At 30.5% G+C, this 13,098-nt stretch overlaps 2 protein-coding genes across 9 annotated transcripts in view; both read left to right on the top strand.

The window, feature by feature from the left end:
• Grd (gamma-aminobutyric acid type A receptor subunit Grd) overlaps nucleotides 1-6,733 on the top strand; it is a 52,040-nt gene extending 45,307 nt beyond the window's left edge. Inside the window, exons 8-9 of the mRNA XM_088236253.1 lie at nucleotides 4,734-4,860; nucleotides 6,380-6,733. Coding sequence (XP_088092379.1) covers nucleotides 4,734-4,860; nucleotides 6,380-6,573 — 321 coding nt within the window. The 3' untranslated portion in view covers nucleotides 6,574-6,733. The remainder of the gene's footprint in view (nucleotides 1-4,733; nucleotides 4,861-6,379) is intronic.
• Nucleotides 6,734-8,305: 1,572 nt separating this feature from the next.
• Nucleotides 8,306-12,140, top strand: LOC148284676 (phosphoglycolate phosphatase). Of its 8 annotated transcripts, none has more exons than XM_088236195.1 (7): nucleotides 8,351-8,628; nucleotides 8,992-9,082; nucleotides 9,180-9,279; nucleotides 9,562-9,722; nucleotides 9,960-10,097; nucleotides 10,410-10,759; nucleotides 11,197-12,140. In XM_088236195.1, exons 2-7 carry the CDS (start codon nucleotides 9,032-9,034, stop codon nucleotides 11,381-11,383), a joined length of 987 nt encoding a protein of 328 aa, XP_088092321.1. In that variant the 5' UTR covers nucleotides 8,351-8,628; nucleotides 8,992-9,031; the 3' UTR covers nucleotides 11,384-12,140. The 8 variants fall into 8 exon arrangements, with proteins under 8 accessions (XP_088092330.1, XP_088092321.1, XP_088092306.1 ...); XM_088236180.1 differs by having other exon boundaries at nucleotides 8,491-8,802; XM_088236164.1 differs by lacking the exon at nucleotides 8,351-8,628 and adding an exon at nucleotides 8,665-8,815.
• The last annotated feature ends 958 nt before the right edge of the window (nucleotides 12,141-13,098 follow it).

Genomic DNA, 13,098 nt, shown 5'->3' with positions numbered 1-13,098 from the left:
ATATATTTTTTAAACCACTGAACTTCCTCATTTTTTATTTGGTTTTTAGTTTAACAACAAACGTGTATTGAACGGCTTCTGTTAGCACTCGCAATTTTCAACCAAAGTACCTGCGGCACGTTGTATTGATGTAATACGAGTATGTAGCTAACTTTGTGGTCTATAATCATAGAATGGTTTTGCTCCATATGAGCGACTCTATTAGTTTATTAATTTTATCTACGTTTCTAATCCTTTTTTTAAATTAAAATAATCGATTTAAAAAAAAAATCGTTACGATTTTTTTTAAGTACATCATAAAAAATGTTCCTCTGAAGTTTCGCGATTTAGCCCTTAGAAACCGTGTGCAACGCAACGATCATTGAAAAACCCTCCTCTTGAAAACGCTCCTTCGAGTCTCCAAATATATTAATGTCTCTCTTAGAGTATAGTTATGTATGTTTGTATTATATTTACCTCATTGGAGCTTAATTATCATCAAATCATCATCCCTTGGTGCACATGTGCATCGTATCTACCAGAAAGTGACTGAAAAGATGTGGCTAACGTGTTTTCAGTTACCAGGCAGACCCTTCGGACGTCGGTAGTCGCTTTCATCTTGTGAACAATAATATAATTTGTGAAAATAGTGCTTTATTTATTTCGTTGTTTACTGTTTACTTTTTATTATGAGCACTTGACTAACTTACTACTCTGCTCAATATATATATATATTTTTAAATCATTGTCATAAACACTCAAATTATTTGGAACCTAAAATTCATCAATAGTGTTTAGCACTCCAGTCATCTATGCGCTCTGTAGCTTCAGGATATTTAATCCAGAGTACGTATTCTGATGGGAAGTAAAAATTTATCTTCAATTTTATCTACAAAGTAAAATTAAGTTTTTTGTTTAAAAATAGAATATGTTTACAATTTTTTTTTCTAAACATGTTCAATTACCGGTAACCGACGAAGATACTTTGAATTTTCATACAAATAAACACACTTTTGTACATAAATATCGATATTAGTTTATACCGTCTCAGTATATACCGATGAAGATAGCCGTTCATAATCGCGGCCCAGCTCTTATTTGTAAACGGTTTTGAAAAAATAATTAGAAAAATCTAAATTCAATTTTAAATCTTGTAAATAGGGTTTAAGTTTCGTACCATCCATGCGCTCTGTAGCTGCAAGACATGATGTAATCTAGCTCCTATCAGTTATTAAAGTAAATTGTAATTGGAAACGAGGAACTAGAATCCCAACCGTCCATGCGCTATGTAACTGCAAGACATGATGGGATATTTGCTATACAGCGTCCTTGAGGTGATTTTCACAAAAATGGCGCTAAAAAAATATTCACAATAATAATAATAATAACAAAAGGTGGAGCGAATTTTACTTTTTCAATTTCCTCTGTTCTAATAGTGATAAAAAAATAGGTTTATTGCTCAGAATACAGAGCCACGGCAATGTCATCAAAATATTGGAAAAAGTTTTTTTAAAGATCAATTTGGCCGATTTAAAAAAAATATTAAATTCATTTACATTGGCTAGTTTAACAGATTACTTAAAATATGTGAAAACCATTTGAATATGCTTTTCTTACATAACAGAAGGGCGACAGTTCTAATAAAATATGAATAAAACTTGTAGTTCGTCAAAATGTCCCCTGTTTGGGAATAAAAGTGAAATGAAAATAATTGTTTCACCTGCGTACGAAGGCATCATGAAATTTTACGAGCGGATAAGATTCCGAATAATTTCACTCAAGGAAAATTATCATTTTCAGATATTGAAGATATAGTTACGTCAAAGATTTAAGAAATTTGGCAAATTGCGTCGTTTTCAATCGAAAGTCGTGCAAGCGTTACGCAAATGATGAAAACTTATTACTTAAATAAAAACTTAATGAAATTCATTAAAAATCTCAGAAGTAAAAGTAAACACTTTATAAATGAAAAGTGGAGATAGAGAAATTATAGAAAAACAATCGTAGAGGAACATATTATTAACGTTAATAAAAAAGCCAGCATCTGTTTACTTGGGATACGTTGTACCCTATAATGGTTCAGCAAAAGGAATAGAAAAGCTATCAGTGGTTATTTTTCATAAGGAAAAATATTTCAAGAACATGTCGTAGGAATTTATATTGGCGGGACTAAAGTAAATCCTACCGTGAAAAATGGTAGTGTCATTTGGTTACTCGAAAAACGAATAGGAAAAATTGTTTACTGCAAATGTCTTATAACCTTTGCGACACTTGTTTCTTTACGATGACGGTAACTCTTAACTGGGAAAAGCGCTGAAATAGCACGAAAAAATACCCATCCATTTTGAAGAATTGCTACCTCAGAGTAATAATTCGCTAGAGAAGCCTATTAGCCCTATTGCATAGAACGAAAGCGTTTCAATTTTTTTTGTTTGGTTTTTAGGGTAACGGACGGTTTCGTTTTGCAATTGCAATTCTTGACCTGAGCACCTACGGTCCGTTATATTGCTGTAAACTGTAGCTTACTTCGAGGTTGAAAATCATATAATGGTTTTGTCCGTAGAAGCGACTCAATTAGCCAATGGCGTATTATTACTCTAAGGTTGACACAAATCGATAACGATTTAAGTATGGATATTTTTATTTACATAAAAAAGGGTCAGCTGTAATAATAGAACTTATTCCTAATTATTTAGCTCATAAATCACCAGAAAAATTGCCACATGCAAGGAGACTAAGTTGTGCAATCCGTATTTTGCGTCTATATGTGGCAACTGAAAATCCGCATCACAATTTGATTATTTTGCCACATTTGTAGTAAAAGTTTACCTATCGACTTCGTTTTCAATAAAAAATCATCTTTCATGCAAAGACAGAGCTCGACATCTATTGTCGATCCCAAGTTTTAAGCTCCAGGAATCTCCAAGAAAACTTTTTACAAAATAATACATCCAGTTATTTAGTCATTTTGCCGATCGTGAAAATTTCATACATGTCTTGATGGCGAATTAAAAAAAAACACGTGCTGGAACCAGCTGCTCGACGAATTTCAAAGGCGTGAATGTAACCACTATTAACAGTATCAAAATTCTCGCATAAATCTAGAAGTATTATTATACTATATCGATTTAATTCTAGTTTGATGCAAATGACTTTTTTTGGTTTCATTGTAATTTATTATAGAAATAAAAGACGAGTGATACTTATCTCGAAGATATTGTGAAAGCTATGAAACCGGTCACTGGTTATTCCTAATTTGCGAATTTAAGTATCACTCGTCCTTTATTTCTACAATTAAAATTTATCAGATTGATTGCGTTTGAAAATAACTGAACCACCGATAATGAAACATCTATTAAATCAGAAAATTAAATTGTTTGTAGAATCCGGTAGAGAAAGAGATTTGTATTTTTTGCATCTTCCATGTCATACTCAACCCATAGAACGCGCTTTTTTCTCTTTATATACTAGGAACCTATAATTTTATATTTATATAAGTTCTGTGTTTGTTTATTTTTTATAGTAAATAGGTATGTCAATATTAACAATTTTTAGTGGGTCAAAAATAGAGAAGATTTTTCTTAATTTTTTAAGACGATGAAAACTTATTTTAAAATATGTCCTTGTTTTTCCTTTATTATGATGGTCTTTTACCAAAATATAATAACACCGGCCCAAGATAAGTTACATGCATTTACAAAATAAAATAAATATACTTACAACAGAAAGGAGTAAGGACTAAAAGCAGAAAGGACTAAGAATAACAAAATGTATGAGATAAAAATAATAAGAATATCCAAGAGTAACATAAAATTAATCTTGTTTGTACACATAACTAAACTAAAATCAATTTATGTTAAAAAAAAAATTTAACATAAATTGAATTATTTCAGTGTTTATACACTTTCAAAAAAAACCCACTAAAAACCTGATAATAAATTTAACTGAAAAGAAATACTTATTATACGTATTACAGTCTTAGAAATCATAACAAAATATAACATAAACATAATCTTATAATTATTTTAAATTCTCACAATTTTAACAAATAAATCCAAAGGGAACAATAGCAAAGCTTTAATATATCTTATATAAACCAATAGAATGTAAGAACAAATTATTGAGAAAAAAAATTGAAATAATTTAAACATATTAGAATGAAACAAATATTACAAATCATTACAAAGAACTGTTCGAACCAAAATGTATATAAACGTAATTGATAAATTCCTCCCTCTTTCCTTCCCCATTTACCCTCTCTCTCGTAGTATAGTGTAGATATTACGTCAATTTTTATTTCTTTAAAAATATAGATGTTTGGCAATGTTTTGTTCTACACTGAAAATATTATAATATACTTACAAATGTATATGATATACGATAAACCACTGATTTTCTCAAATTAAACGGTTTGGGTTGGTGGGAAAAAATTGCCTTAAGGCAATATGCCCGCCCTTATGCATATGTACGTAAACTGTACATGTTTATGAAATGTTTGAATAAATTCATGAGTTTGTACAATATAACATTTAAAATTATTTGGAAAAGTTATAAAAAACATAAGTAAAATATCAAGTGTCCTTTATATCATATCTTTCCCCCACTATTAGAATTTACAAATTGCATAGACGCTCCAGCCTAATTATTATATTTACCTATCTGTTTTTCCGATTGGTTGTCTTCTTCATAAGATAGATTTTTTTTTTTTTCCTAATCATTGGTTTTCTTTTTCATTTCAACATCATATCTTTCAGGTTATTCCGTTACGAGCTTGTACTCTGCCATCCCCGACCAGAAGATCATCCCTTAGTTGGACGGGATTACCATGCCTCGGTCGGCAAACTCCCCCCGAGTATGGAACGAACGCAGCTGCCAACACAGGTTTATCTAGTGAACTTATTTACATAATGAAAGAATTACAACAGAGATGAAGAACATTTTATAGAAGAGAATATGAAAGTCTAGGGATTGCCATGTTTCGGTAATAGGTATCGTAACAGAAGTAGATTATTTGTCATTTTCGCCTGATTTGTTAGCAAATATTTTCACCGGAACGCGGAGTGACCTCTTCAAGGAACGAATGTGTGATAATATAATATTGATACTAACATCCATAAGTCATGCTTGTTTTTTTTCCAAATGAGGAGAACAAGAGAAAACAACACCAAAAAATGCAACAAATTAGTTAATAGTGTATTTTCCTTATTCTGCTTAATAGTTTTCTCTTGTAATAATATAATATTGATACTAACATCCATAAGTCATGTCTGTTTTTTTCCAAATGAGGAGAACAAGAGGAAACAACACCCAAAAAATGCAACAAATTAGTTAATAGTGTATTTTCCTTATTCTGCTCAATAGTTTTCTCTTTAATACCCTCGATTGAACGCTTGAAAGAAGGTGTAGTCAAAAATGCTCACTTTCTTCTATTAGACATTCCATGTTGAAGGTTAGTTTTCAAATAAAATAATATCTTCTTCTTCTTGCGGTACCTTATTAGGTCCCCCTGACGTCGGCGATCACTACAGCGAAAGCATTTCGGTCCTGCTTGTTATGTGTACTCGCCATAGTGATTCCTGGGAAAAGATGACCAGAGTGGTTTCCCGTTGCCTTCTCTGGTGGATTTTTCTGTCGGGGTTACCTTCCCTAGCTAGTTGGTTCTGGTTTGGAGACACTCGCCTTTCATCCTCTCGTTATCTGATGTGATCAAATCGTTATGAGTGTGATCCCATTGCCCGGGGTTCACGACGTGGACGTTAACGAGTTGGACTAGTCAGTGGTGTTGCTGGTGGAATGCAACTGGGCATTCGCAGCATTTAATATAATCACACTCTTCAGCGAGATGTGACTCACTGCGACCCCACTGACGATTCGAACCTGTAACGTTAAAGCGAATACAATATTTTGTAGAGCAGAAATTTTCCCTTCAAATAAATAACAACTAATACTTAATTACCTATACCATTTTGTTTTTCTTCAGGTGCTTATTTTTAAATTTGGAAAAAACGAGAAAACCGAAACTTGAAACCGGTATTTTAACAAAATTGTATTTATTCAGGATAATATGACTCATTATTATTACATAAATATATATTGATTCCCCATATACCAAATGTAACATTTATAGATTTTTCTTATGGTGACTCATTTACAACACGTTGTAACTCCTAAAGTTAAAATACTTGGGTAAATTATAAGACCCTAAATATTTATATAAAATTAAACATATAATATTCGTTTGATTTTTTTTCTTTAATTTACTATATGTATCCGTGTTAATTATTGTGGCATAGCACGGGCACAGCCTTAAAAGCCCAAAAAAGTTCGTGAATGTAAACTGTGAATTAATTTGAAATGAATTGTTTTTTAATACGACCTCAATTTTTTTTTTTTTTTTCAGGGCATCGTTTATCGTTTCAAGGGTTTACCAATACCAAAAAGAAAAAGAAGAGAACTCCCCGATACAATTCTGTTTCCAAAATTGACAGAGCATCCAGGGTTGTATTTCCACTGCTGTTTTTAACAATCAATTTGTTCTATTGGTATTCTTATTTATCTAGAAGTGAAAGAATAAAGTCAACATACAAGTCCTAATTTTTCTCAAAAGTGTTTGTACTTTGCAGTAACAAAATGTTAACTGTATACAAATCATTATTTTTATCATTGTACACTGTAAATTGTAGGAAATATAATAGGATATAAATAATTCTAATAGATTAGATAATTAATGGTCAATCTACTACCTATATTGTAAAACAGGTAATAATTGTATAATAAATATAAATTAATATTCAAATATGTTTTTGTTAAACTGAGAATATTAAATATGTATCTATATAAAATGCAAGTGGTGAATATTATATTTATTTGTAAATAGTTAGCAATCTTTATTTTTTAATAAAAATGTTTTCCTGATTTTTGCATTTATTTTACCTGCTTCTTCTCTTCGATTATTGGCTCTTTTATATCCTTTTTCTTACCTACTTTTATGCTTTATAAAAAAAATATCTGTTCTTTCTATTTTTTTCTAACTCTACTACTATATAGGTAGTAAGATTTTTCTATGAACGGTATATTGTCAGTTCTACTTTAGAGTGTGCTAACTCCCAAATTTAATTAACGATATTGTGTCGAATTTAGTTCCGCAAATCGACTTTTCAAGTAAAAATAATAGACGGCTTGTTTATCTATGTAATAAGTATTAAAAAACACAGAAATTCATCTCAAGTTTATTTAAATTTATCATTTGTTCATATCAATTTTGAAATAAAATAAAACATCCAAAAATGATTTGTTTACTAAAATTATTTCGATAGATTGAAAAAATTGATTAGGTGTTTTAAAAAAAATGGGGGCATAGTGATGATTGATAGTGATCAACCATAAAGTATGAAATTAATTTGTTCGAAATATTTAAAAACTCAATAAATATTGCATCCTTCATGGTCACCTAAAAGTCGGGGTACCGTTTTTAAAAAATCGTGCTAGCCATGTAAGTATCTACTAACTGTATTGAAATGCCAACAACATGTGAACGAAATGCGTGCAATAAAACAGAAGGTAATTTTTTTTTTGCTTCATGGCATCCGAATAGTGATGATAGGTATTTTATTGTCGCAAATAATTGTGATACCATCAAATAAATATCATAATTACCATTACATTACTGGTAATATTTGCCAGATTATTTTCACGCGTTTGACTTTCTAGGTACTTACAATTATTATAGGATTTATAAAATTTTATTAAATTTCTCCCAAGCCATGTTCTGAATACGAATATTATGCTAACACCATTTATTACTAGAGTAGTAAAATGTTAACACCATTTATTACTAGAGTACAAAAAAATAAATATTTGTCAATATTAGTGATCATTATTTGATAAAATTTATTAAATATCTTTGATTCTATATGTTTGTCATGAAGAATAAGATCCAATCCCGCCAAGCCTTCATATTTTAATTTAATAACGTGTATAAATGTTAACACCGGTTATTACAAGAGTATAAAAGAATAAACATTTGTCAATATTAGTAATCATTATTTTATTAAATTTTATTTTATATCTATTTATATTTTAAATCGGTTTGTTATTTCCTAGGTGATAATGACTTTAAAAAATATTTTGAAATATTTTGGTAAATCATGATGACGCTAGTATCTCTCTTTTTATACAAATAAGTTAGTATTATGATCCGCTAAATATAAAATTTATGTATGTTTGACGTATTATTATTTTTATTATTGGTAATATATTATATTATACAAAATATAGAACGTGATCCCGTTTAACGGTTATAGGTAAACTTGCACGAAATGAACGCACTCCAGTATTGTGACACTTTTCTTTTTCTATGAGTTTACATTTTCTTATTTTCCAGAGTAGTGTTCAGTAATATTGTGGTATTGTTTATAAACGTCATTCGCCTCGATTTGATCGTAATATTTTGAAAATGACTTCGCAATCAATTTCAAAAGTATGGAAAACATACTTCGTTGTATTTTAGGTCAAACGAGTTAGAATATTGATAATGTATAACCTTAAACAACTTGGTATCAGTGAAAGTCTTAGTAAATTATTATATTATAAAGTTTTGTAATCTAAAAACGATAACTTCACATCGCTTCGTTCAGGTGATCCTCCCAGGTCCTCGATGCTCTGATGAACACTAAGAATTTAAATAGAGAAAAAACGCAGCCTTTAACTTTCCGTCATTTCCCTTGTTTTTTCAAGACAAGGGAGACAGCATAAAATACATTTTATAAATTGTAATATATAAGTACCTACTTATACTTTTACTTGACTTTTCGTCCCGCTCAGGTCAATGTCAAACGTAAAACATACATTTTCATTACCACATTATTACTAATATTATCTCCTTATAATTAGAAAACTTATATTACTAAAATTTATATTACTTCTTAACTGTCAGGTGTGTGTCAGTAAGTTTCTGTCAAATCGCCTGCTTATCATCATGTTTTTTAAGTAGAGCTCTTTTCTTTTCAACAGAAATCGTCCTATGTTACGGCCAAGATAAATTTATAACGTTATGGCAATCAGTAGAATTGGAAATTTTGTAGGACAGTTTTCACTGAAATCGGTTGGTTAGCTTTAATGCAATATTCTTTCTCGATAAATACTTACATGGATTATATCAATGTATCTAATTAATGCCTAATAAAATGTTTGTTTTTTAGACAATGTTTCACAGAACCGCATCAAATTTAGCCGCTCTCTCCAAGGAGGAAGTTAGGAAATATTTTGATTCAATAGATACAATTTTAACTGATTGTGACGGTGAGTTGTTTTAAATCAAACAGTGTAGGTACATCAATATTAAGATACATGAAATATTTTATACAAAAACCTAATCAGTTATTTTTTTCTGCTGTTTTAAAAAATACATATATGGTGAGTATGAGGGTTTGTTTGATTTATATGTGTGTCTGATGGATGTGTAGGTATATGTAGATTTGTGCTTGTCGATGTGAGTGCGTTAATGTGTAGTATCAGTGCCAGTTTTTAAAACTGTATTTATTTTTGTACAGTAAATATTAATGTTATAAAAACAATTTTCAGGTGTTTTATGGATAGAAAATGACGAAATTCCCGGAGCCTCTAAAGTTTTCAACAAATTTAGGGAACTTGGAAAACGAGTTTTTTTCATCACAAATAATTCTACAAAAATTAGGGATGACTTTGTTGAGAAAGCTAATAAAATGGGATTTATCGCTACCAAGGTAATACACACATCATTGTATTTTCTAATTACTTTCTAATGATCTTCTCACAAATTGAAAAACTTATCTTTATCCACATATTTTGTCATAATTTATGTGCGACTATTAAAAAATGTCTTATACAAAGTATTAATGGTGTCATTTGGCTACACTTTCATTAATGGTTTGATTTTTTAATTTAATTTTAATGGAACATTACATTCCTATGTGAACAATTGCTCATTTTCCCTCTTTTAGGATGACATTATATCAACAGCATATTTGGCAGCAAATTATTTGAAGGAACTAAATTTCAAGAACAAGGTTTACGTTATTGGATCAACTGGAATAACAAGAGAACTAGATAATATTGGAATAAGACATATTGGAACTGGCGTAAATATACTTTTTTTTATATATAAAATAGACATTGGCAGAGCTGCTTAAATCCTAAATACAGGAGTATTCGGAAACTGGAATGAATAATGAATATCAGTCATTTGTAACAACGTTAGTATTTTTTTTTATCTAGTGTTTAAATTCAGAACCTTAAAGTTTTTTCGACATAACAATATTATAATCTCAAATTAAGTACTCAAAATGTACACTAAAAATATAGTATAATTATAGGACTGCGCTAACCATTGTTTTCAGTTTGTGAATTTCAAAGTCCTAGTTATTAGATCATCCAATATATTTTTTTTCTAGCCAGATGTGATGACAACCTTGGGTTCTCTTGTGAACAAGGAGACTTATCTAGATCCTGAAGTTGGTGCCGTAATTGTAGGGTTCGATGAACATTTTAGCTACCCCAAAATGTTGAAAGCCGCTTCCTACCTGAATTCACCAGAGTGTATTTTTATTGGAACAAACACCGACGAAAGGTTCCCCATGAAAACTGGTTTGGTCGTTCCAGGGACTGGAAGTATTGTGCGGTGTATTGAAACTTGCGCAGAAAGAAAAGCTTTTATTATTGGTAAACCTGATAAATATCTATCGGAAGCTATTTCCAAAAAATTTTGTGTGGACCCAGAAAGAACTATGATGATTGGAGACAGGTATCTCTTTTTATTTAAATATTTAGATGTTTTTTTCCTTTGTTTATTAACCCTTTAAGGAATTATTAATTAAATTTCATCAGATAGTATATATTTTTTAAGACTTCCTCATCAAAAACAACATATTTATGTATTTTGTATCTACTTTAAGAAAAATGTATTTTGAAAATTTTCAGCATATGTGTATTTTACATAACATTTTTAATTATAAATGCACTGAATTCTATTTCAAAGCATTCTTTTAAAATTTAAATAATTGGAGGTATAGCTATTGGCGATCTCTTCCGATATCGTCATGTTTTGGTAAAAGGCTTCAATAAAGGGGGGGGAAACTGGCAAATCACTTACCATTACCCATAATCGCTACTATGTTCAAGGTTAGACCAAAATTGAATTATAACTGATTTTATTATTACTAAGTTATTTCTTTTTCGTAGGTGTAATACTGACATTCTATTGGGAACTCGTTGCGGATACAAAACGATGTTAGTTCTCACAGGAGTTACCACGTTGGATGAAGTTAAATATTGGCAAAGTGAAGGAACCGACGAAGAGAAAAAACTTGTTCCTGATGTCTACATGCCCGCTATAGGAGACTTAATTCCTTTTTTGACTGAAGGATAAATTTGTAAAAAGATACATATAAAATTTAGAACAAATTGTTCATATTTTTGTGTTCCTTTATTTTTTTATAAATTTGCTGTGAATTGCTACTGTTAAGAAATCGCTGCTTAAATTCAAAAGGGCCACAAATCAAAATTTGACTTTTTTCAGTAAAGCTAAAGTTTTTAACGCCAGTTTTTGTTTTTTTTATAATCTTGATTTTTATAGTCATGTTTTTAATATCATTAGATGCGTTTTTTAAGCTGTATCTATCTAATTATGGGGTTTTGTGCTAATTACGGCGGCCTCCGTGGTGTAGTGGTCAAGACGCTTGACTCACGCACGGAAGGTTCCGGGTTCGATTCCCGGTGAGAACACAAAAATTAAAATGTGATTTTTCTCAAGCCTGGGTGCTCTGTGATGTAATTCACCACTGTAATTAGGCCTCCTGGCCTGTTGTGGTGCAAAAAAAAAATGTAAAAAAATAAATAAAAAAACTATCGCCCATAAAGCCATGAAGTTAGCCACCAAAATGCAGAATCGCAAAAGGGCTGTTGTGGGATTTGGGTCATTTATAATGCAAAATCCATTTCTTATAGAAAAATATGACCGATTTAAATCTCATTTTTGCAATAAAATGAAATTTTTGAGTTTTTGATTTGTGACCCTTTTGAATATAAGCAGCGAAATGTTCACAAAACAATAAAAGTACAACTATATTATTTAAATATACATTATTTCTACCACAATAAACATTTTATATTCATCACACAGTTGATTCATTAGTGTTGTCATTATTTGATCTCTATAATTTTTACTTACTAAGTGTTTTACGAACAGTCAAAATATTCTTAATAAGAAGTTTAATAAAAATTCAAATTATGGGCAATATAATTCAGACACAAAAAACAATATTGCTATAAAAAACTTCATAATATAATCAACAGGTGTCATGAAAATCCTTCATCAGAATACATTATATAATTGAATTAATAATGTATTCCTCACTGGGAAAACCCGTGCCGAGGAAGACATTTTACAATTTTAGTTCAGTTTGATTTATTTATTTTATACACAAAGTATAGTTTTAGAATGGATTTAATATAGACTTTTTGCATAAATATCTAATAAATGAAAGAAACTCAAATGCAACTAAACCCCTGGCAACGATAATATTCAAGCTGAGGTTTTGAAAGAATTGGGGGACAAATGCATAAAAGCGCTCCTAAAACTGTGGTAACCTTATATGGAAGATGGATGTCTGGCCTCAAGAATGGGCAGTCTCTTTTTTTTCCTCTTCATAAAAAGGGATCTTCCAAAAAATGTGAAAATTATCAAACCACAGCACATATCTCCCGCACCAGCAAAATATTGCTATATATACTGAAAGCTCAGCTATACAATTACATTTTGTGAAAGGAAGAGGAACAAGGAAGCAAATATTAAATATCTGAAAAATTATTGAAGAGTTGAGAATTCCAGATATTAACTGTCTTATGCTTTACTGGCTAAAAAAGCCTTCGACTGCGTAAACTAGGAATGCCTATAGTAGGTACTCGGGGATATGAGAGTGCCATCCCATTTGATAAAACTAATATGTGGATTATACACCCTCAGTAAGGCAAATATTAGAATAAAAGCTATACGCACTAAAGGTTTTCCCATTGAAAAGGGAGTACAATAAAAGCATCCACCCCTTTCCCGAAACTGTTCATAAAGACTTTTGTCTTTCTTCA

Source organism: Micrasema longulum, unplaced genomic scaffold, assembly GCF_059751315.1.
Source record: "Micrasema longulum isolate JH-2025_06_02 unplaced genomic scaffold, ASM5975131v1 h1tg000097l, whole genome shotgun sequence".
Taxonomy (NCBI): Eukaryota; Metazoa; Arthropoda; class Insecta; order Trichoptera; family Brachycentridae; genus Micrasema; species Micrasema longulum.
The sequence above is the reverse complement of the archived record's forward strand: the minus strand, read 5'-3'. Positions and strand labels throughout refer to the sequence as shown.